The sequence below is a fragment of the Dipodomys ordii genome, unplaced genomic scaffold, assembly GCF_000151885.1.
Source record: "Dipodomys ordii isolate 6190 unplaced genomic scaffold, Dord_2.0 Scaffold120, whole genome shotgun sequence".
Lineage (NCBI taxonomy): Eukaryota > Metazoa > Chordata > Mammalia > Rodentia > Heteromyidae > Dipodomys > Dipodomys ordii.
Window position 1 is genome coordinate 333,523 of NW_012267336.1, and position 25,740 is coordinate 359,262.

Genomic DNA, 25,740 nt, shown 5'->3' on the forward strand with positions numbered 1-25,740 from the left:
CAGTATAGACTTTACATTCTCACCACCAGTACAGTATGAGCGAGTCTTTTTCTCTGTATCCTTCTCAGCATACATGTTGTCACTAATTTTATTATTAAATATTTTTATTGTTATTATAAAGGTGATATGCAGAGAGATTACTGTTTCCTTTGTTCCTCCATTTCATACTCACCCACACTCCCCCCAAAGACTGATATAAAAAAAAGAAAAGACAAAAAGCAAAGAAAGAAAAAAAGCAACTCTTGCTTCCATTTCCTGGAATTCATTTCGATAAATATTATTGCATATGATCAGAGGTACATAGGCATTATGACTTTGTGTTTCTTCCCTAAGAGTATCGTCCTTTGTGTCAGTATTTAAAAAATAATAATTCAGCCTTTCTGAAAGGTGTAGCGTGGGATCCACTGTGGTTTCAATTTGTATTTCGCCAGCAGACATTGCCAAGACTGTTGTTTGAGTTGCTCATTCGGTCTTGACATGCCTGTTACAGGGGAGGGAGTCTCCCCCTTCCAGGCTTCGTCTCCTCTACCTACCTGGACCACTGCACTGCCCTGATTTCTGGGTTCTAAGTTTCTGTTGAAAACCATCTCCAAGTGGGCCAGGGCACTTTTCCTCCGCTTGAGAAAGTCTCAGCCAGAATACTGTTTGCCCACAGATGAAGCACCATGTCTTCAATGAACGCACAATAAAGGGCAGAATAGAGGTGAAGTCAAGGAAAAAGTAATGTGCCATTAAATAAGCTGGCAGGGAAGGATACTTACGGTCCCTTTAAATCCAGGACTCAGACCCTGGCTAATGCGCAAGCGTAGTGCTCCCCGCCTGGCTCCGCCCCAACCCCGCCCTCAGCCCTCGGGCCGCCCCTCCTAGACGGCGACCAATTAGGGAGAAGAGGCGTGGTCCCGGTTGCCGCGGTGCTTTTTGGGTAGTGTCCCTAGTTACTGTTGCTAAGGCTGCAAGTGGCCGGAGGTAGTGGGAGTCGGAGGTCTGGGCGGCCCAGGCGTGAGAGGTCAAGGGTCAGCCCTAGCCGGGGCCGCGATGGTGAAGCAGACGATCCAGATTTTCGCTCGAGTGAAGCCCCCGGCCCGGAAGCAACAATCAGGGGTACAGGCCAGCTGGGGGGCGGGGGTCCGGCGCGGCGGGACCTCTGTCCCGGGAGCGGGCGGGTCAGCACGCGAGGGCTCCGGGCTGGGGTCGGGGTGAGGGGCGCCCCGGAATCCTGCACACGCTGACCCCGACGCCCCCGCAGCCACGCAGACGCGCGCACGCCGTCGGGGACGCGGGGCACTGACGCCGGGCCACGCCCACCTCGTGCAGCCCGGGAGGAGCAGACCAGCCCACCCCTGCTCCTGGCCTATGCGCCCCAAGCACCCGCGCACGCACGCGTGTTTGTAGGGCCTGCACGTGTGTGCACACTCACGGACTGCCTCAGCCACGCAAGGCACCCTCGTGCAGGCATGCTCGTTGGTAGTGCATGCGTGTCTGCTTGCACACTTAGACTATCTTAGTGCATGCGTGCCTATTTGTAGTGCATGCATGTCTGTTTGCACGCTCACAGACTGCCTTAGCCACACACAGGACCCTTTCATATATGCATGCTTGTTTGTAGTGCATGAACGACTATTTGCATACTCGCAGACTGCTCCTCAACTACACACAGGTACTGTCCTGCACCTCTCTAGAAAACTGTCACGTATCTCCACACTCACACGCACAAGTTCACTCACATGTATTTTTTTCTACTATGTAGGAGCAAGAGATGCATGTTTATAAGGGTCTGAAATGATTTTTAAAAAAAGGCGGAAGCAGATACACAGGACATACACCTAACTCAGTACTCTACATGCAATAGAACGGCAGGAATTTCTTAACTAACAGTGTTAGCACTTTGCAACATAAACGTGGATCTTGATATATACTTATTGTAGATAAAGTCAGAGATACTTTTGTAGTATGACACAAGGAATCCTCACCACACATCATTCAACAAATGCTAATGGAGATTTACTGGGTGTGTCCTCAGATGAGGTAAATTCAGATCATTATGAAGAAAGTTAAAGTATTGCCTTTGCTCCAAGCAGAGGTAATTTGTCTGCTCATATATCTTTCAAAACATTGTTTTCTCTATCTAAAACCCAGCGTAGTCATTCTGACCATGTCTTGAGAATTTGGCATGGGACAGGTGCTTAACTTGCACAAAAACTCTGCAAGGTTGGTATCATGTTCCTCATTTTAAAGTCAAGAAACTGAGTCTCAGGTTAAATCATGAGGCTGGGACACTCAACTCTGGAGCAGCAGAACTGTAAGTTTAAGGTATTTTTTTTTTTTGGTGGTTGTTGTTTTGTTTTTAAGCCAAAGCTATTCCCTCTTCAGGCAAAACGAAAGCCAGGTGCCCGTGGCTCATGCCTGTAATCCTAGCTACTCAGGAGGCTGAGATCTGAGGATCACGGTTCAAGGCCAGCCCGGACAGGAAAGAATGTGAGACTCTTATCTCCAATAAACCACTAGAAAACCAGAAGTGGTGCTGTGGCTCAAGTGGTAGAGCGCTTGCATTGAGCTGAAGAGACAGTGCCCAAGCCCAGAGTTCAAGCCCCACAATCGACAAAAAAAAGAGTATGTTTTTCTGACTTCCAAAGTGAGAATTAAGGCAAGCACAATTTGCTTTCTATTTAGAATGCCTACAGTGTGTCCATAATATTCCATCTCTCTACTATATCTTTATTGTGTATATGTGTAACATGATAGCATTTGTATCATACCATTTATGTAATAAAACAATGAAAATATGTCTATATCATCTTTAACACCAGCCCTTTTTTTCCTCATAGAAAACATTTAGAACATGCAAAAAATAAAAAAAGGTTTTGTTTTGTTCCATATAAAATAGCATTGGCTAGGCAAAATGGCTCATGCTTGTAATCCTAGCTACTCAGGGGCTGAGATCTGAGGAGCCTGGTTTGAAGCTAGTCTGGCAGGAAAGTTGATGAAACTCATTTCCAGTTAACCAGCAAAAATCAGGTGTGGCTCAAGTGGTAGAGTGCCAGCCTTGAGTGAAAAAGCCAAGTGAGAGCATATGGCCCTGAGTTTAAGCCCCCATAGTGTCACAAAAAATAAAATAGTATAGAAAAGATCCATAGACATATTTCCATTTTTATCTCCTCCTAGAATCATGCCCCACTGTGGAAAAGGAGGAAGAGAGGAGGGGCAGGATTGGCAAGTTGATTGAGAGTCTTAGATTTAATACTGAACCTTTTCTTTCCCAGAAGTACTAGATATTTTAATGTACCTCTTTCTATTTCTTAGGGGAGTCTGGCAAGTAGGTTGTTTGATCCTCTAAGAAGTTTTTTAGGTGTTACAATTGAATTTTCATGATGCTACATTCTTCCCAGGGTATAATGAAATGCCACCAATCCAGAAAGAGAGCAGGAAGGAAAGAATACAGAATGAGTATAGCTCATCACCTTTAGAAACATCACATATTAACCCCATATCCTCTAGATAGTTTTTCTCTGCCTGCATATGGGATTGGTGCCATTAGGCGAGCAGTGATTCCAAGGCTTTATTAATCGTATTTTAAGGCATTATAAGTTAAATTACAACGTATTGGTTAGCAAACAAGATAAATATAGCATAAACATACCTGGTAATTTTTTATTTTATCTTTTTGTCAGTTGTGGGGTTCGAACTCAGGGCCTGGGCTCTGTCCCTGAGCTCTTTTGCTCAAGGCCAGCACTTTGAGCCACAGCTGTCACTTCCCATGTTTAAGTGGTTAACTGAAGATAAGAATCTTACAGGGACTTTTCTTCCCCAGGCTGGCTTTGAACTGCAATCCTCAGATCTCAGCCTCCTGAGTAGCTAGGATTACAGGCGTGAGCTACTGGCACCTGGCTATATAAATAACTGGTAATTTTTAACCATGGCCTTGTTTTGTGTTTTATTTATACTTTTTCAGAAACATTTTTATATTCACCTTTGCATTTCTTCTGTCTTCTCCCCTAAAAACAAAACAAAACAAACAAAAAAGAACCTATCACCTATCCTATCTTAAATGATAACTATTTTTATGAGCAAAGACAGAAAGCCAATGTATTATAGGCCAAAATTGTCTAGCCTTAGGGGCTTTGCTTAAATACCCCCCAAGAATGGTTACTTCAGGTATGTGAAGAACAAGGTAGTCTACCCTGTTACAGTTTTTTTGGTTGTTGTTTTTTTTAATGCATAAACCCTGTGTGTTTTGTGTCTTACACATTCCTTCACTCACCTGTCTGGCTATTAAATTCCTTTTTTAATTCAGTGCCCTGCAGGACAGACTTTTTAAATATCTCTTGAGACAACTGAGCCAGAAAGCCTTGAACCTTACAACATTACTTTCTCCAAATAACTTATTTTACAGAAGTTTCCCAATTTAAATGGGCAGCTTCAATAAAAAAATAATCAGTTTAGGAAATTATTCATACTTTTTAGAGATTTAGGTAGGCTTTTATTTGCTTAGGAATATGACTCCCGTCCCTCCCTCCATCCCCAGTCAGGCATCTAAATGGGTCTTAAACAGGAAGCATTGCTTGTAAGAAAGAATTTTATTTCCTGGTGAAAGACAAGGCGTCTTTTTTAAAATTTTAAAAAAAATCTCTAAATCTAACGACTAACTTTTTTATGATGCATTACAAAATGCTTCCATTTCCATTACGTCATTTTATCCCCCTATCCTCCACCCTCCAGATCTTTGATGGGTGGCAACTCTGTTTTTCTCATTTTATGAATAAGGAGCCTTGATTCTGGTAAATGGAGCTCAGCATGTAGACACCGAACCCTCCCCATTTCCTTGTTCCACGTGATTTATTTCTCTAAAGCTTGAATCTTGATTTTCCTGGGCATTAAACACGAAAGTTGGTAACCAAGAAGAGATTCAGAGAATGCTTCTACTTGTGGAGTGTTCGGTTAGGAGCCTCCATTTCCACATCAGCTTAGAGAGGATAAGTCATTTCTCTCCCATCAATTGCCAATCACTGGCTAGGCTAGGATGAAAACTTGGAAAATCTCATCAAAGATGTACACTGCATGTGTCTTTTGAGATCACATGTCTCTCATCAAATATGTTTGGAAAACTTGAGCTTTTAGACATAAATCTGAACATTCTTGTGAGCTCTCAGAAATCTCAGACCTCATCCTTTTATCTTTGTGGCTAATATTATGCAAATGCTTGGAAATGTATATTGGTTGTAGTAACATGTTAACCTCTGATCCATAATATGGCAGCAATACTTAGGTTTCAGGGCTATTACTTTTCAATAACAATGAGACATTCAAAGGTTCAAATTTGATCACTCAAATTTAGATCACTCAAAGAGTATCTGAGCTTTGTTTTAGGTTTAACTCTTCTTCTGTATATATGTTGAAGCTCAAATGCAAATCTAAGAAAAAATGTCCAAATTATACTACTTTATGACATTTTTATCCTTTTTTCTTTCTTATTTGGTTGGTCGTGGGCCTTGAACTCTGGGCCTGAGCGCTGTCCCTCAGCTCTTCAGCTCAAGGCTAGTGCTCTACCACTTGAGCCACAGTGCCACTTTTCTGGTAGTTTATTGGAGAAAAGAGTTTCATGGACTTTCCTGTCCAGGCTGGCTTTCAACCACGATCCTCAGATCTCAGCCTCTTGAGTAGCTAGGATTATAGGCGTGAGCCACTGGTACCTGGCATCTTTCTTTTTTTTCAATCGGTCATGGGGCTTGTACTTGGCCTGGGCACTTTCTCTGAGCTTTTTCTCTCAAGGCTAGTTTTCTCTGCAGCTTTGAGCTACAGTGCCACTTCCAGTTTCAGGGCTAATCACCACTTATGGTGATTAGAGATAAACAGTCTCATGGACTTTCCTGCCCAGGCTGGCTTTGAACTACAATCCTCAGACCTCAGCCTCCTGAGGAGCTAGGATTACAGATGTGAGCCACCAGCACCCGGTGACATTTTATCTTAAAAGTATAACTTTTAGACCATTGCAATACAAATCACAAAAACGTGGCCAGAGTTCTGGCTGGAATTTTGCCCATTTGTATTCATTTCTTGTCTGCTTATTTGCAGATTTATTCCATAGACGAAGATGAAAAATTAACACCCAGTTTGGAAATCATCTTACCACATGATCTGGCAGATGGATTTGTGAATAATAAACGAGAAAGCTACAGATTTAAGTAAGGTTACCTTTCTCCTTCTCCATTTCGGTTTTATTATTGAACCAATTCTGGTCCTGCCCCATTATCCACTGAGAAGTCATTAGCTCAACCAACTGGGGAGAAAGTAGTACAGGCATCTCACCCAGTAGATAAAACTCAGAACCATGTCTATCTGTCTGTCTGTCTCTCCTTCTGTCTCTCTCGGTGTCTGTCTCTCTATTTTCATCTCTCACTCACTGTGATGTCTCAATGGGGCCATACTTTCTAGTACCGTGTTGCCTTGCTGTAAGACAGTGGTTTGTGTGGCTCTTAGCTCGGGGTGCTACCGCCCTTGTGCCCTGTCACAGTGGTGCTGCAAGCAGAGTGATATGGGCCCCACACTACCTCCTCTGCCCCCACCCCTCACCAATCTGAGAAAGACTTCTCTTTGCAGAAGAGATCGATCTTAATTGACTTAGTTACTTTTGAGTCACAGTCAAGAAAACAAAACAAAAACAAATCCTGCAGATGAAATTGTTGACACCAGGATTCAGTGGTTAAGTGGTGGAAAAGAAACAGTGTTGCAGTCAAATGCAGCGGTGCCATCCACACTTGCATCCCCTTCTTGCAGGTCAGACATCAGGAGTTCTTTGGCTGTTTGCATCCTGTTCTTGGGTTTCTATCCCATGCAGTTGTCTAGATTTCAATGTGGTGCCGATTACAGACACTGTCTCTAAACACACACCGTTTATTATTTGGTCCAGAGCTGCTGCAGGTTTTGAGAGGGATTGATTGTGCAGATCTTGTCAAAGCGGTTCTGTTTACCCAGCATTTGTGGACAGGAGGACAACAGCAACAGTGTAGTGGGACACAGGGCAAACATTGTGATAAGTTAGGTAAGCCCGCTGATGTCAACACGGGGTCATGCATGAAGCCCTGAGAACAACAAGATTTATTAACCCAGTAGTGTCTGAAAAGGCTCAGCTTTTAAATAAAAATGTTTCCACATTGCAGATTTCAAAGGATATTTGATCAGGATGCAAAGCAAGAGATCGTGTTTGAGCACATTGCCAGACCAGTCGCTGAAAGGTAGGATTCCCCCAGATTTTTGTTCAGTGGGTTTACGGGTTTTCATCTTGTCTTCAAGCCTCAAATAATTGTGGTGATACGTTTCGGTACATGAGTCATCTCCTCGGAGGGGCCGGGCCTTGTCACGATGACAGCATTCAGATGCCTCTGTTCATCTCGCCATTTATTTTAGACTTAGATTCTGAGCCTCAAGACAAACCAGTCGTGTAGACCACACCACCATGATTGCTCTCATGTACAAAGATACATAAGCAGAGGATTGCAGGGACAAAGGGACACTGCTCGTTCTAGTCACATTGTCCACAGACGCCTATGTGATTTTCTAGATATTATTTCCACACTCCTTGTGTGGCAAACACATAAACGGATAGATAATGAAGTGTGGCTGGCACCTGGGAGGCCTAATGATGGCTGACTGTGCTCTACCTCAGGGCTCTTTCAAAGCCAGGTCTTCATTTGTCTAGGTCCTTGGCTTCATTGTTTCCAGACAGTTCTGAATGGCTGCTACTGGCACCAAACTCTCATGAGAACACCAAACAAATCAGAATGTCAACATGTCCATATATCTCAGCAAAGGCTTCTTGGGACTGGATACCAGAGCCTGTTGATAAGCATGCTGGCTTTTTGGAGGGTGTCTATATTGAGAAGGGAGTCTGTATTAAGGTTGGTTTTGCATCCTGCAATCACTTGGTTGCTTTTATTCACCTAAGAAGCCCCAGATAGATCCATCTTTATGATTGGGATGAAAACTGTATCTTCTCAGTGAACCCAATCTTCAAGTCCACTCACGAGGGTACTGTTACTTTGCTTGCTTGCATTACTGGAAGCCACATTTGGTCTCTGAGGCTCCTGGGCTATGAATCTCGTTCAAACCGAGCCCTTCTCTTTCAATAGTCTCCCTTCATTGGGTGGAACCCAGTCAAATGGGCTTGAACTATTTCAGTTCTAATCGCCAGCCAATAAGCCTTCTTTGGATGAATTTAGGTCTCAAAAGTTTCTAGAATTCCCTTCCTTTTAGTAATCACTTGAGTGTAGGCCACTGTTTATAGAACTAGTTGGTATTTTAATGGGAGACTTCCTGGAGGAAGCCGGGAGTATTTTCTGCACCTCCAGGTCCCCCTCTTCCCACTGACTTTCTCTCCCATCCTGGCCCCCTCTACCTCCAGCCACTCCCCCATCCAGCAAGTGGATGGGAAACAATGAACTATCTACTATTACAGTTCCTTCCTGTTGGTCGCAGGTTCTGGGCCCCAGTGCGTCACTGGAATTGCTTTTGTCAAAGCCCTACCTTCTACTACCTTTCTCACACTCCTGTCTCCACACACTTGATCATCCCGTCCTCCCTGAAACCCTTTCTGCATTTAGCTTCTAGATCACACACACACACACACACACACACACACACACACACACACACACACACACACACACACGCCTTGTTCCCACGGCCTCATAGTCATTCCTTCGCTAGTCTGTTTAGCTTTGGTTGTATACAGTAACCATTCATTCTCCCTGTGCCCTGGGCCTGGGATTCTCTTCCCTCACAAGTCTTCAGGGTTGTTTCTACCCAGAGAAGTTACTTTGATAGTTCAGTTGCCACAATACCTAGAGAAAGCAAAAGCCTGAGAGTTGTATGAAGTTGAATGTGGACACTGTGAGTTCTCAGACCAGTGTATGATGAGGATTGCTGGACCAGGGTAGACCAAAAAACAGAGCATGGATCACAGTTCCTGAGGGTTTCCCTAAGACCATAAGAGACTCTGACTGGCAGGTTAGAGATGAGCTCCCACTCCTTAGCAAGACGATCCACATCAGGTTCTGGGCCCAGGATTTCAGGAAAGCAGAACATTGGCAGTGAGCCAGGAGGAGGAGTGTGGAAATGAGAAAAGGAAGCCACTGCTAGCTGCTTTAAAGAGCCAGTTACCACTGCAAGCAACTCGGTCACCATCCTAAGATACAGGCAGATGCTGATATAGGAGCAGGCCCAGAGGTGTTCCCCAGAGACCAAGAAAAGATAGGGAACTTCCCACCCCTGTCCCTCACTGGCTGACGAACGGTTAGTATCCTGACCCCTCAAAGCCTCACCTGAAGGAATAAACAGGAGCCCAGGAGAAGTATGAGCAGATGCCCACCCAAACCCACGTCCTCTGTGGTCCTCCCTCCCCTCCCCTCCCCTTCTCAGAACAATTTCAATTTCAGAACAGGTTTCATCGCTCTGTTTTCATGCAGTATGTATTAAATACTTTGAGCGTATTCACCTCCATCCCTGATGCCCTCTCCAAAATTTTGCCTAGCCTCCTCCTGCGGTGCCTACCCACAAAGAGAACTGTGTGCCACTCATTTGTGCTAATTTTAAAAAGTGGAAAAAAAGAGTAAGAAAGGTATAAAGTTTGATGAGATGGTATCTTCGTATGTGTTAGTATCCATATTATCGCAGTGTTTATAAGAACAAGAATTTACAGTTGTGGCTTAAAACTGACTAAATGTGTGTATTGATTTAGTTGTTGTTAGCTATTGTGTTTGTTACATTGGTGTGTGTGTGTGTGTGTGTGTGTGTGTGTGTGTGTGTGTGTGTGTTTGGTCATGTGGCTTGAACTCAGGTCTAGGCACTGTCCCTGAGCTCTTTTAGCTCCAGGCTAGCACTCTACCACTTGAGCCACAGCTCCACTTCCAGTTTTCTGATGATTCTCTGGAAATAAGAGCCTCAAAGATTTTCCTGCCTGGGTTGGCTTTGAACCACAGTCCTAAGATCTCAGCCTCATGAGTATCTAGGATTACAGGCATGAGCCAACAGCTCTCTGCTACATTGATGTTTTAAGATATCAGAGAAGGAGAACTTCTGAATTCATCATTCAATGTCTTTATTGGCTGTGGCTCAGAGCAGCCCCTCAGGCAGGAGTCTTTGTGTGGCTCTCTTACCCACATTTCCACTGTTCCACCTGCTTGTCTGTACCCAAGGGGGAAAAGCATCCACAATCCACAGTAAGAAATGGAGGCCTGTGAGATTCACTTCTGAGAGTAGGATTTGCACTGAACAGGGCTCCAGGAGGCAAAAGTGAAGTCGATGGAAGTCAATCCAGAGTCATTTTGGGGAAGACTGTTGATCCTGATTGATTTGCCTTTTGAAAACGAGTAAGCAAATCTCAGTAACGGTGTCTCACAGTGAATCTTGGCTTTCATTTGTGCCTGGCCTGTAGTAATTAGATTCACCAGCACATACCAAAGACAATTCTATTTTTACTCAGTGATAGTCATTCTTCTATAGGACAAACAACCCTGCAACCACTGTAACCTTATGTTAATTGACTCTTGCTTTTCTTTGCATTTCTTTAATGGCATTAACTTTACCATCATCAAAACATTAGTATTCATTGTAGAAAATCCACCCACACAGAAAAAATAAAAGTAATGCTGGTTAACACATGTACATCTCACACACTTTAAATTGTGTTACATAGATTTGAATCCTGATGTTTAATTTAACAATGAAACTGTTGATATTAATGTTAATCAAGTATGTATAGTGTCACTTTAATGTATTGCTGTGGTTTATGTGATTGTCCACTGCTGATCCTTTGCTATGAGTCTAACTGCAGTGAGTATCTCTACAGAAGGGGCAGAAACAAAGAATCCCTTGGGGCGACTGGGAACAGAGAGTGCTGAGTAGCTATGGCAGGCTCTGCCCACTTGGGCTACAATGCACCCACATGCTTCCAGCTGTGGCCTGGGAAGTTCCTAGCTCCTCAGAAAGTGCCCTCACAAAGCCCAGTAAACAAGGTCCAAGAGAAACAAAACAAACCAGTGTTCATTGTGTCTGCATCTTTGTTGTGAGATTGGGTTGGAAGAATATCCTGACAGTAAACTACAGACTGACATAAAAATCTTCTCAGGTGTTTGAAATTCACATTACTTTGTCTCATTTTGCCCGTTAACTTTTTTTTTTTTTTTTTGATGCCAGTACTGGATCTTGAATCAGGGCCTGGGTTCTGTCCTTTCCCTCTTACGATCAGGCTGGTGCTTTACCACTTGAGCTACAGCTCCACTTCTGGCTTTTTGGTGGTTATTTGGCGATAAGAGTCTCCTAAGCTTTCCTGCCTGGGCTGGCTTTGAACCACAATCCCCAGATCTCAGCTTCCTGAGTAGCTAGGATTGTAGGTATGAGCCACAGGCTCCTGGCTGGAGCCAAGCTTTTGTAGTAGAATTTCTGTTATTCTCTGACTTGGGGCTCTACCCTTGTGTTTAGCCATGTGTTCGGAATTTTTAGCATACTTCTTCATAAGTAACACAAATTAGAGATGAGAAAGGTGACATTCTCTTTTACCTCCTCCCTCCCAGGCTTGTTCTTCCTGGGTCGGGATGTCTCTCCGCTCACCCACACTATGAGATTTCCATGTGCTCCCAATAACATTTCTTTCTCGTGTCTCTACACTGTCTTTAGGATAACTTCTCTCAGAAGAAAGTAGATTATATGGACTGAACTTTATTATCTTTCATCCAGCTAATATTTACTGGATCTAAATGTATATCTAGCACTACAAGCAAGTTTTAGCTTTCTCAGAGGAATTTGATTACAGGCTCACACCTGTAATCCTGGATAGTCAGTAGTCTGAGGATTGTGGTTTGAAGCCAGCCTAGGCAGGAAAGTCCGTGAGACTCTCATCTCCAATTAACCACCAAAAAGCCAGAAGTGGAACTGTGGTGCAAGTAGTAGAGCACTGGCCTTGAGCAAAAAAGCTCAGTGATAGCACCTAAGTTTAAACTCCAGGACACACACACACACACACACAATTCTCGTTTAGGAAAAGAAATCCAAGGTTGATAGAATTTCGGGCACGATGATATAAGGAGATGAAAGCGATTTTGCTGTGAGAAGACCTTTTGGTCAACAGTCCAATACATCATTGTATCTGCCGTCATCTCAGCGTCTGTGTACCCTGCCCACAGTTCCAGTGGAGTTACATCATGGCCCTGTGACTTTGGGGTCAGAAGAAGGGATGTGTTCAGAGCAGCATGGTAGAGATTTCCTGCAGCCGCTTAGGGGATGGGCATAGGACTGGGAGCCGTGACTAAGCAGGAGTGAACTGGAGCCGTCAGACCCTTACTCTCGGCAGTGTCTAGGAGGGGAAATCAGAGCAAAGCAGACAGAAGCAGAAGCTGAGAGGGCACCAGAGAGCGGAAGAGAGTCTGGGGATCTCACTGTGGGACAAAGGGGATGACAGTTTCGAGTGAGCCGCGACGAAGACCCAAGGATAAACCAGGAGAAGGTCCTAGGAGGTGCAGAGAACTGGAATCCATGACGGTTTCACCCGCCTTCACATCACAGCCAGCTCCTTCCATCTCTCAGTTGTAATTCATTACACTCAGTGCAGCTAATGGCACCAGGGTCACACTTGTAGACACCATCTACTTTGTGACAAAAGCTTGGCCTGAGTAAAGACCGGCACCATACTTTTGAATTTGTATTGAATTCCCCAAAGCACGATGATAGTGATGTAAATCAAGTTTAATGCGTGAGTCGGATGAGTTTATGGAGCTGGTTCTCCCTTGGGAAATGTAGAACTAGTGCAGCCTCAGAATGCTTCTGTGTTGCCCACCTCACCCAGATCAAAAGCCAGCTCCTTCCAAAAAGAAATTAGTTCACCAGAATCACCAGCTAAGAGATAATAAAATCAATACTTTGCAATAATGTATCTGAAGTTTATCTCAGTGTTGTCACAGCATATAAAATCCTCCCCACAGCTCCAGTAACAGTTGCACAGGCAGGAAGACCCTTCTCAAAATTAAAAATGATCTAAGTGATTTATGATGTGCCAAGCACGACAGGCTCTGGTTTCAGTTATATCCACTGAAAATAAAGTTGTTGCAGATATAAGTGCTGATGTCAATAACAAATATGCTGAAAAGTAAGCCAAGGAAATGATATGATCACTCAAAATGCATTCATCAAGTAGTAGTATTTTTACATTATGTAGAATGATAATGCCAGCATATATATTTATAATATGGATGTTTGTTATTACTCATGCATCCATATGATCCTTTTAACTATAAGTGATCTTTGTAAATGCAGTCGTAAAATATTTTTAAGGGAAAAAGCTTTTTTTCCAAGTGCATTTAGTAATGTTTCCCCCCCTGCTTTTTGTCTCAGGGACCCCAGATTTTCTTAGTGCATCAGACCACCCAATAGCCTATACAGCCCTGCCTAGTCTTCCACAATGTTTCTCCCCTGCCAATAGCATAATTATTATGTCAAATTTCGCAAATATCAATATTATCCTCTGGCTTCCTACCGCCACATTCCCTCCTTTACTTTCTCTGCTCCAGATTGTGTGTGTGTGTGTGTGTGTGTGTGTGTGTGTGTGTGTCCAAGTACATATGTACATGTGTGTGTGTCGATCCTGGGGCTTGAACCCAAGGCCTGGGCGCTGTCCCTGAGCTTCTTTTGCTCAAGGCTAGTGCTCTACCACTTAAGCTACAGCTGTACTTTCAGCTTTTTTTTAGTAGGTTTTTTGTTGTTCTTGTTGTTTTGTCGGTAGTAGGGCTTGAACTCTGGGCCTGAGCACTGTCCCTCAGCTCTTCAGCTCAAGGCTAGCACTCTACCATTTGAGCCACAGCACCACTTCCAGTTTTCTGGTGGTTTATTGGAGATAAGAGTCTCACAGACTTTCCTGACCGGGCTGGCTTTGAACCGCGATCCTCAGGTCTCAGCCTCCTGAATAGCTAGGATTACAGGCATGAGCCACCGGCGCCCAGCTATAGTAGATTTTTTCAAGATGAGAGTTTCATAGATTTTCCTGCCAAGGCTAGCTTTGAACTGCGATCCTCAGGTCTCAGCCTCCCAAGAGGCAAGGGTTATAGTCATGAGCTACTGGTGCCTAGTTCTCTACTATGATTTTAATATTCCAAAACCTTCCATCTTTAAGGTGTTTGCCCTGAATATTTTCTCTGCCTGGAATGCCCTCATACCTTGTAGTCTTCTCAGATGTCAGCTTTCCAGAAGAAGCCACTGCAAGGTCTCCTTCCCCTTACCACCTCCAGCCCTGACTCCCCTCTTTCTATTTTCCCATCAGCCCCAGCACTTCCTGAGAGTTTGACTACGAGAGGCATCTTTTTTTGGCTCTGTTCACCGGTGATTTTGAATACCCGTAACAGGGCCAGTCCACACAAACATCAGCCAATATGTATGGAATGGAGGCATTCTAAAACCATTAGATACTTGTGCAGTCTCCTTCCGTGCAAGCCAAAAGGATCCACATAATGGCCAGGGGCTTTCCCCTGCTGGGCAACAGGCAGATTAGATTCTTGATTCTTCAGATTGTCTAACTGCGAGCACTCCTGTGCTCCCATCTATTTTAATAAATGAAAGTCCCATTCTAGAGGATCCCCATTAGGCATGCTAATTAAATAGTGCAGTTCATGTCTGTGCAGCGTATTTTAGAGCTATAAAAGGGTTTCAGAACACTGGGGACTTAAGCTGAAGCCGTTCTTCACTTGTGAGGAATATTTATTTATCCTGAGATCCTGTTTTTGCAACTCAGTCTTCCCGCTATCAGGAGCACCGTCTATTTTCATTTTCCAGTCTCTGTATTTTCACCATCTGAGTGTCTGGCCAATTGTATTGGGAATTAATCTTCTCCATAAGTAAATACCCCTCATCAGGGCTCTATGGAAACTGGAAAGTAGGTTTACTGTCGCAGATTCACTCTCATTAGAAGGGGTTACAGGCTGCTAGCCTGTTGAAGCAGAGAGGGTACTTCATTTTTACCCTAACTAGCTGAGGCACTGTTCTCATTTTAAAAAGTGAAACTTAATTATATTAATTATCGCACACTGTTCTCTCAGAAACAAAATAAGTCTTCTCCTTCATGTCTTATATTACAGCTCTTCTAAGAATCCGTGAGAGTACAAGACTATATTTGTTTTGTTTTATTATTCATTTATGTAAATTTTAAAGTATGTTTGTAGTGCTGGGGTTCAAATCAAGGGCTTGCCACTTGTGAGGCAGGTTGTTCTGCTTGAAACATGCCTCCAAGTCTTTTTGTTTTCCTTAACCGGCTAGGGGCTTGTTGCCCCAGGCCAACATCAGATTACTGTCCTCCTAGGCTTCCCGCACAGCCCAGACTACAGGCATGACCAAAGTTCTCAGCCCAGACTGAATATTTTTGACACTGACGAGATTGACAGAGGTTATCAGAGAGCTACATCTCAGCACATAGCTATCCTGGCTCTCAGCCTCTTTCTCTCCTCCTCTTCCAAGGTTTTCTCTGCCCTGCCTTTACCACTGGGGCTTTCTGTCTCAGTTCAGGGTTTTCTCTTTTAGAAATGTCTCTCCTCATTCACCTCCAACCAGATTGAGTAAATGAAAATATAGGACACCCAGTGACATTTGAATTTCAGATGAATGTGACCAGATTTTTTTTTTTGTATAAATACAACACAAGTGTTGCACAGGTCATACTCTACTAAAATGAGATTCACTGTTTATCTGAGGTTCCAGTTTGAATGGGCACCCTGTATTTCCTCTGGAAGCCCCAGTCTCAGCCCTGTCCTGGTGATCTTGCCTATGCAGTTTCCTCGCCACAGTTCACATTTCCACGGGTGGGTTGAACACAGCACACATCTCCCTTCCGCAGCTGGGTTTCCCCTGTGTACTCTCCCCTCGTTCCTCAGCCCACGTGCAGCCCCCAGCCCGCCTATCTGCCCACCCACCCATCATCCCTACCTCTCCTGGTAATGGTGCGGCAGGCCTTGTGCTTGACATTCTGAGGTTGCTTTGCAGCCTCACCCCTGGGTCCAGTCAGTGACATGGGGCTGTTCATTCTTCCCTCAAGGCGCCTTTTCCCCTCCCTTCCTCCTTCTCTTCCTCTTCCTGTTCCCTGTCCACTGCTTTTCCCTCTTGCTTCCAGCTAGGCCCTCTCCTCCCAGGTCATTTTTTTCCCCACTGCCTGCTGATCATTCTACATCATCATACCAATCTTTCTCCTTTCTTCTTCTCCGAGTGGTCTTCAGTGATTTCCTATCATCTTCAAGCCCCAGCCCCCCCACCAGACCTTCCAGATTTCCAGATTAGCCCCTATGTGATGCTCTGGATCTCGGCATGCCCTTAGAGAGCTTTTAAACCATGCAATCAGTGAACATGTAGATTACAAAGAAGCATTAACCTAGTTCTTCATCACTATATTCGTAAACATCGCATTGTGAAATTTACCCTAATAAAAATTAATCACATTATAATTATACCAATATGAAGGAATGTTTTCATTTTTTCCCACTTAACAAATGTTACACGCTTCCTTGTACTTTGAAGTAACTAATTAAAGTTCAGTTTATTAACAAAATTGAATATGGTACTTCGTGTTATGTTTGGTTTTGTGAACAAATGTATACTGAAGTGTGGATTATTACTGAACTGATGGTAGCATATCATGACCTGATGTTTGTTAATTCCTGATTTTCCATCTAGAAATCAGCTTAAGCTGGGCATGGTTGCTCACCCCTGTAATCCTAGCTACTCAGATGGTTTCCGGTAAGAGGACTGTAGTTTGCAACCAGCCTAGGCAAAAAAAAAAAAAAAAAAGTTTGTAAAACATTTGTGATATGTGCCTGTTATATCTACTATTGGGGAAATATAAATAGAAGGATCAAGGTCCAGGGCATAAAGGTTAGACCTTATTCAGAAATACCTAATGCAGGCCAGGTGCTATTGGCTTACACCTGTAATCCTAGCTACTCAGGAGGCGGAGATCTGATGATCACGGTTCAAAGCCAGCCCAGGTAGGAAAGTCTGTGAGACTCTTATCTACAATAAACCACCAGAAAACTGGAAGTGGCGCTGTGGCTCAATTGGTAGAGCACTTGCCTTGAGCTGAAGACATCAGGGAGAGCGCCCAGGCCCAGAGTTCAAGCCCCTCAACTGACAAAAAAAAAAAATGCCCAATGCAAAAAGTGCTGAGAGTATGATTCAATTGCTAGAACACCTGCCTATCAAGTGCAGGGTCCTGTGTTCAAACCCGGTACCTACAAGGGGAAAAATCCATTTAATGTACTTTCATACTTCTCACGTTTTATTTCTTCTAAGTTCTAGACGGCTATTTTTAAGTACTTTTCTATAGTAAATATATATTGGAATTACATAGTATTTTGTTTACAGTTAATAGAAAGCCAGACTGTATCCTGCTCTTCCTCCTCCAGATGCCCCATTGGTCTCGTTCTAGAAGGCCATGGCTTGGGGTGGAGGGAATATGTCTCAGTGGTGTGCCTTACCACACTTCTTTTTATGGTTTTGGCTTGGATACAAAGTACTGTAGCAGCTTCTCAGGAAATCTGAGAAAGGCTAACCACTGGTTCCTTTAGTCCTGCTTTTCTCCTGGGCTGTAGTAAGTTGAATAAACTATAGGCTTGGGGTTCTTGGTATATACCTATCAAAATGCAGATTGGTTTATATTAGTTGTGAACTTCAGAGTTTGTCTTTACAATCAGTGCCAACTTGTCATGCAATTAGTTACACTGATGTAGATTGACTTAGTGCAAGATTAGAGGCTAGGAGTCATCAGAGGGTTTCAGGCCCACAAGTGCTGGTGCTGGGTCACTTCCTTTGCACCCGTAGATCTCCTCCCTCCACTCCCCACCCCCTGCTTTCTTCCCTAGCAGGCTGATCTGGGTGGGCCCCTCAGCCAGCTCCAGAGATCCAGCAACGGAAGAGCCTCACCAGGCGACAGGGGCTGGGGACAGTGGCTTTCTTCCTGTAAAGTCTTCTTGGTTCACCGTTCTCTTTAGACCCAAGGTCAGTTTCTTTCTCCAGGCAGCCGATGCTATTTCTCTTCTGGATCGCAGTAGCCTTTCCTTCCCCTGTGCTTTCAGGTCTGCTGGGCAGCAGATCCATGGCCGCCAGCCTGAGCACTGAACACTCTCCCGTGTGGTCCCACAGTATGCTGTCATGTGTTTATAGAAAAGTCCTTCATGTACTGTGTACCATGTGTCTCCCGCTAGGACCATTGCTGATGGAGTGCTTAACTAATTCCATCCTTGGACTAGATACACTATCCTTCCTTCCTTCCTTTTCTTTCTTTCCTTCCCTCCTTCCTTCCTTCCTTCCTTCCTTCCTCCCTTTCTTTCTTTCTTTCTTTCCTTCTTTCGTTCCTTCTTTCCTTTTCTTTTTTGTGCCAGTCCTGAGGCTTGAACTCAGAGCCTGGGGTCTGTCCCTGAGCCTCAGTGCTCAAAGCTAGCACTCTACCATGTGAGCCACAGTGCCACTTCTGAGTTGTTTGTTAGAGATGAGTCTCATAGACTCCTGTCTGGGCTGACTTCAAACCATGTTCCTCAGCTCTCAGCCTCCTGAGTAGCTAGGATTACAGGCATGAATCACCAGCGCCTGGCTAAATACTATTCTTGAAGAGGGAAGGAAACACAGCAACACCGAGTGGCCTGCAGAGATCACACAGCTAACATGGGATGCAGCAGGACTCAAGCCCCGAAAGGCTGGCTTCAGACTTGGTGATCTGACCACCTTGCTATACCCCAGGTGCAGCGATAAGAGTCATAACGCAAATGCAATATTGTTTGGGGAATATTCACACTGAAAAGACATATTGCAATTACGTTGATAACACACCAGTTGATCAACCAAATTGCTCTTCTTCCTCAGCTGGCTCTTTCATCTGCAAACTTCAAAAGATGTTGTTTATTTCTATTACCCAGAAAACAATGAAAGGATGATACTCTTTTGATGTGAAGGAATAAGAAGTTCCCATTTTTCTTATGACTCTCAGCCCTATTAGAGAATCATTCTTTGCCGTAAGTACTCTTTAGACTCCCCAAGTCCAGGCCTTGGAACTTGGTATTCACATCTCGCAGTGACCTAGTTTAATGTACCTTTGGTCCCATCCACTCATTTCTGGTGCGGACACTGGGTGACCTGTCTTGTGCCCTGTCCCCATATCCACCAGTCACCATTCGTTGTCCAGCATCCTCCATGCACAGTGTGTTGCCACCTGTCACCCTTCCCTCCTCTTGGGCCTGTCCGGGTACCATGGCAACAATGGCGTGTTGCCTCCGGATGTCTTATTTGGCAGTGGGCTTTACCCCCCCCCAACACAGCAACTTCCAAAAATGCTAAATGCTGAAGATAACATCAGAGTCCCTTCGGGATCTTTGACCACTGAAGTGTCCTAGAGCCGGGCACCAGTGGCTCACGCCTATAATCCTAGCTACTCAGGAGGCTGAGATCTGGGGATCACAGTTCAAAGCCAGCCCTGACAGAAATGTTGGTGAGACTCTTATCTCCAATTAATCACCAGAAAACCGGAAGTGGTGCTGTGGCTCAAGTGGTAGAGCACTCACCTTGAGCTGAGGATCTCAGGGACAGCACCTAGGCTCAGAGTTCAAGCCCTACGACTCTCTCCTCATCGCCCCCCCCAAAAGTATCCTAGGATGAGAGCCTACAATTATACTGGCCTCCGGTAAACTAGCTAACTTTTAGGAGCAAACAGAAGAAAAACATATGTTTATGACTCAGGTGTCCTGGTTAAAAATAGTACTGTCAAATGAGTGGTTGTTTATAGTTTGGGGTGATTATTCTGTAATGAAAGTCCTGTTCTTGACAAATTTGCTTCCCAGCCATTTTTTTCTACCATGGGTATTTAGGTTATGGGAGAAGGCCAGAGTTTCTTTCCAGTTTATTCTTATTGTCTGGATTCACATTTGGTCTTACTGTGGACTCAAGCAAGCAAGCAAACACGCAAGCAAGCAAGCAGAGGGGGGAGGGTGTGGAGGAAAACTGCCAAACTAGGGCATTTGACCAGAAATCCAAAGCTGTGAGCACAAGGAAATCGTTTTTAGTTTTTCCACACTACTGACTTTGGTGTTGACATCAAGATTCGTTCTAAAATAAGCTGTCATTGTAAGACTGACAGAGAAAGCTGCTTATTAAAAGCTTTCTGTTTTACCATGTCATTTGTGTAATTAGCACCCAGTCTTCAAATGATTTTGCATGAAGAGAATGTACTTTTCAAGGCTTTACTCAAATAAAAGGGGGGAATCCTGGGTGCAGCTACTTTTCAAGGCAGATTGCCAAAACAAAATCAATAGATAATATCTTGTGTTAGTTTTTTTTAATTACCATTTTCTGTGCTTTGAGATCCAGCTAGATCTATTAAGCTAAATCCCCTTACATAATATGATTTATTTCATTGTCCTGGCGAGGATTTACGAGTAAGATATCACCTTGAGCTATTCTGTAGATTTTTCTCAAAAGACTCATCTGCCTTCCAAATAGGGAGGGATGTTTAAGAACAGAGATGAGATGCTTTCTAATCCAACTCTCATTCTAAAAAAACAGAATAAGTACCAGGAAATGGGTACGTGAAAGATAGGGAGAGAGAAGACAAAGGGAAAAGGGGTAGAAGAATGAATGTGGAAAGGAATAGAATGCAGGCAAGAATGCCTTGTATATACCACAGAATTGAGTGGGTCGAAGCGGGGTAAAGATGTTGAAGGGATGGCACAGATCAAGAGGCATTGCATACATAAATTTCTTTGTTAAATGGCAAAAAAAAAACCCAAAACCTAAAAGTGAAGACAAATTAGCGAAGGGGTGGGGGAGGAGGGCTGTTCAAGGTGGTGACATTGGTCAAGAGGCACTGTATTCATAAACTGCTTCGGCAAATGGCAACTCTTCTGCACAACTACTTGAAAGAAACTTGTGTTTGGGCAATAACTGGATGTACTCGCCCTTCATTACAAGTCAAACACACAAATAAGTACATTGTTAATGACCGATATAAAAATGTGTTGCATAAATCCATTTTCATTCTAATTGGTCTTTCAAAGATTGTTTGTGACAGGTCACTTACCATCTACCACTCTGCAGTCAGAATGAGTTTGGGTTTTTTTTTTTTTCCAGAGCACACATCAAGTCCAATCTGTCCCTCTTTAAAATGCTACAAAGGCTCTTTGTCGATCTTAAATGAAGAAAACACGGGTTCCTTTGCCTTGCTTATAAACTGCTACGCGATCTAGCTTTTCCTAGCTCCCCGGACCTCCCACTTCTTTGCCTTTGCCCCAGCCACAGCGGTGTTCTTTCAGATTGTTCTTGGGCCTGTTTCCTCATCCCTGGGTAGGTTTCCGCTTTGTTGCTCAGATCTCAGTTTAGCTTTACCTCCTCAGAGAAGCCTTCTCTGACCTCCCAATATAAAGTGATTTGAAAGTAATCTGATCTGGTTAAGTCAGTCATCTCATCTCCACTCTAAACTTGCTGACATTATTATTGTTGTTGTTATTATTAATTATCATCATCATCATTATCATCGTTATTATTATTATAGCATCTTATTATGTGGCCCAGCCTAGCCTTGACTTTGCAGTCCTCCTCCCTCAGCCTCCTGAATGTGGGGATTATAGGTGTGTACCACCAGCCTGCCTCTCTGATCTTTTGCATATCTACTTGTCTAGCTCCTCAACTGGAATATGAGCCCCAGGAGCAAAGAGTCCTTTTCTCTCTTACTATTGCTGGGTCTTTACCACTCCTAGGGCAGTGCCTCATACACAGGAAGCATGTCTAAATGTCTGTGGATGAGTGAATTGACAGAACCCAGTATTTCACCCCGTGAAAGGATTTTTATTTCTTCTGCAAGAGGAAAGATGAATTTTCCAAACTCTTACACTTGTAAACTTGTCTTCTGAAATCCACCATTTCCTTGGGATGTTCTTTCTCTTGAGTGTGCACATAATGCCACAGCACATTTAAAATCCTACGTTAGTGACTTCCATGGGATATGGCTGCTGGCTTTGTGATAGGAGAATTGGTCACAATGCCAGAAATGGCATTTGCAGTTCACAGAACCCGAGGATGGAACAGCCAGTTGTCCATTTCTCTGCAACGAAGAAGGGAAGAGCTCAGGCTATGGGTCTGTGGAGCCTCCTGCCTCCCTTCTCTAGCTTCCTGGTATTTTATTGGAAATGCTGGCTTTCGATTTTCTGTTTGTTTGTGGCCGAATGGTTTGAGTATTGGAAGAAGAGCTAGTTGAAAAAGGGGGAAAAAATTAAAAGGCAATTACCATTTGGTGAAAAGGAAAGATTCTCAAATTATTATAATCAAACTACGTTATATGTGTATATGAAAATGTCACAATGAAACCTATCATTTTGTACAGCTAAGATATGCCAATAAAAACATCTATGATCTCCCCTACTCTTTTGTAACATAAACAGGTCCATCACCAGGGTTTGTTTTTACATGTGGAAACATACATGAACAGGGGCCAAAGCAAAACAAAACAGAACCGTTTCTATTGTGAAATATTTGTTGCTGACAATTTGTTATAATCAGAGCCAGGAAGCATTTTTGTTTTTGCTTTTAATTGGCTATTCTCTAGTGGAAACATTTTGTTGTATTATGAAAACCCATCTTTCATTTTAGCACCAGTTGTGTTCAAATTGGACCATCAGGTTTTGTTTTCTAATGCTTCCAATGTTATAGTGTGGACAGGTCTTGGGTTACTTGTAAAAGTCATTTATCAAGAGCTTCTCCTGGCCCTCTCAGAGAGAAATCTAGAAGTATCTTTACCCTCTGCCTCATTGCTATAATACTTCATATGTGGTGGCCCTTGTGGAGTTGTAATTGTGTTTGTCTGTCCCTGTCTTGCACACTGGAATCCTAAGGACAGGGTTGTATTTTCTTCACTTTGGCCTTCTATAGCTATAATCTCCTTTTCCCTTCCTACTCCCCATTTTACCTAATGTACTGGTGCCTGGGACTAAAGAGGCTTTCGGTGTATCTTTATGAACTGGTACCTTCATCTATGATGCTAAGCATCTTTCCCTACTACCCTGTCCTTCTGTATGTCTACTATTCATCAGGCTGTCAGAGTAGTGTGGGGCGTGTGCTTGGCCCTTCCCTAGCATATTACATTCTTTCGCTTTCACTTCTTAGATTGAGATCTCCAACAATAAGCCAATTCTGTCTTCTCCAGTAATAAACAATCTGTCTATAAAGTGATGGACTCATTTTCTTTCTCCACTATTCCATGGTTCCCTAGATTTGGGGTCATTATAGTTATCTCCCTAAGCTTTACGTTGTCTGAAACCCAATCTAAACCAGTCAGCATGTATCCTTTCAAGCCAGCCCTGTGACAGGGACAGCAAGAATTATGGACAAGTATTAAGGTGTCATGTCTAAAAAAGCTGAAAGTTGGCTGGGAGAATGAAGAGCTAACTGGTTTTGCTTTATTTGAGATGGCAGAATTGACAAGTTATATCATGAAGGTTATTAACAGTTTTCATTCCAGGAAAGAACTTCTCTCATGTGAGCTCTCAAATTCAAACAACATCAGCTAGTCTTCTGGATGGTGTTTCCAGGGAGATGGACTGTCATCTGCCAAATCCCTAAGGAGTTTGAGAAAAGGCCAAAGGATCTAAAAGTTCATTGGACAGATTCCTTTGTCCTTAACGCTTCTCCTGACCTCCTTGTTCTACCTCTCCCACGCCCTTGCTGAGTACCCCACTCCAGACAGTCACAGTCACACCTCCCTAATGCTTCCCTTAAAAATGATATAAGATAAACAGGACCCTCCAGAAAGGAACACCAAGACACCATAAACTTCCAGATGTAAACTTTTCCATCAGCGCATACAGCATTGCTTTCCACACAAGTAGGGACTGGACAGAGCAATTAAATGGTGGCTCAGTTTTGTTCTTATCAGATTTTATAGCAGCAGAGCTGTAATTGTATATGAAAACTAATGTTTGGGCCCAGTCTGTCTTCATAAAGATGTAAGCTGTAAAGTCTAGCCCATTATATTATTTTCGCACATGCTTTGCTATTTGTTTTTCCTTTTAGAACGTGGCTGTCATTTTGTTTGTTGGACATCAGAACGCAGAGCCTCTCCCCCTCCCACAAGGCATGTCTGGGAAGAAATGTTACTGCCTAGAAGAGGGTTACAGGGACTTTGAGCGATTTATTTATTTCTTCAATAATTTTATTCCACAGTAGACTCCAAAATGCTCTATTGTAAGGACTCCAGGATGCTATAGAAACTTGAGTGGTTTGAAGCTAATTTTTTTTTAAAAAATCTAGCCTTTGCTCATCTTTCAAATTTAACAGTGTCTTGACATGTCTGAGGTTTAGGAAAGTTTGGCTCCAGTCGATGTGAGGGTCTAATATAGGTCTTCGTTCCTGAGTGAAATTCAGTGGTTTTGGCTCATGAGAATTTGTGTGAACTTGTTGGTTCGTTTGATTTGGTTCTCTTTGGACTACACCCATGAAGTTTTCTTTGGGTTTCGCTGGATAATCCCATCCCACACCAAACTCAAAGTGGAACATAGTGGGGACGATGAGGTTTGTACCTCAAGCTATAAACTCATCTTAGAGTTTTACCCAATTTAAACAAAGAAAAGAAAAAATGAACCCAGCCCAGATTTTAAGTCTTTTCAGTGAAATATTCACTGAAACCAGACAGTCTCCGAGTTTGGTTGGGATCTTAGAAGACATCCGACCATGCTCTTCATCTGAAAACTCGAGTTTTAGGGTCCATTTTTGAAATGGTTAAAAAAAAGTCCTTTAATAGCTAATTAACTCCCTCCCTGCAGGATTCCATATATTTTTGTCCTCTGGCTTTAGCTTGTTGACTTTATGGTCAAAGTGTGTTGTATCTTTGTGAATTATTTTCCATTTGACTTACCAAGAACCAAAGAAGATCCACTCAAACCTCCAGAGATGCACTTATTTCTATTTAAAATGGTTTGTACTTTACATATTTGGAGGTTATGTTATTAGCTTAGAATTATTTCCTCTTACTGAGAACTATTCCTTTGATTCCCATAAAGGGAATCATTTTATCTCTAACGGCTCTTTGTATCTTAAACTCCTTTTTTTTTTCTTCAAAAGATGGACATCTGTTATTTCTTCCCTAAAGCCCATATCTAAAGCCCCCAGCACAGAATATTATATAAGAGCACACAAAGGGCTGGGTCAGAATCCAGTGGTCAAACACATCAATGCAGTCACAGGAAGTGTGGAGCTACTTAGACTCTGTGGGATATAGAAAAATATTTTCTACTTTCTGACTTTTCATATTAGGACTTAGTTGTGCCTCTTTATAAGTGACATGGATAGTTTTTACTTTTTTTAAAAGAAATTCCAGTTGTGGTCGAGTGGATGCCAGTGTTTAGGACTGCTCTATTTGTATTTGATGTACTCTTCCAGTTGTGGTTGAGTGGATGCCAGTGTTTAGGACTGCTCTATTTGTATTTGATGTACTCTGCGTTTTCTTATCCTTTCTTCCGCTTCTTCGTTCCTTTCCTACTATCTTTTCTGCTAACGGATTTTTTTTTATTTTCTCCACTGCTTATTTGGAAATTTTGTGTTCTCTTTCTTCTTTTTTGTGTGTGTGTTTATGTATAAAAAAAACTTGAAGCAGCTGGGCACTGGTGGCTCACGCCTGTAATCCTAGCTACTCAGGAGGCTGAGATCTGAGGATCTCGGTTCAAAGCCAGCCCGGGCAGGAGAGACCGTGAG

General features: G+C 43.2%; 1 protein-coding gene across 1 annotated transcript in view; it reads left to right on the forward strand.

The window, feature by feature from the left end:
• The first annotated feature begins 1,035 nt into the window (after positions 1–1,035).
• Kif6 (kinesin family member 6) overlaps positions 1,036–25,740 on the forward strand; it is a 240,101-nt gene continuing 215,396 nt past the window's right edge. The window contains exons 1-3 of the mRNA XM_013029563.1: positions 1,036–1,101; positions 6,070–6,179; positions 7,155–7,229. Coding sequence (XP_012885017.1) covers positions 1,036–1,101; positions 6,070–6,179; positions 7,155–7,229 — 251 coding nt within the window. The remainder of the gene's footprint in view (positions 1,102–6,069; positions 6,180–7,154; positions 7,230–25,740) is intronic.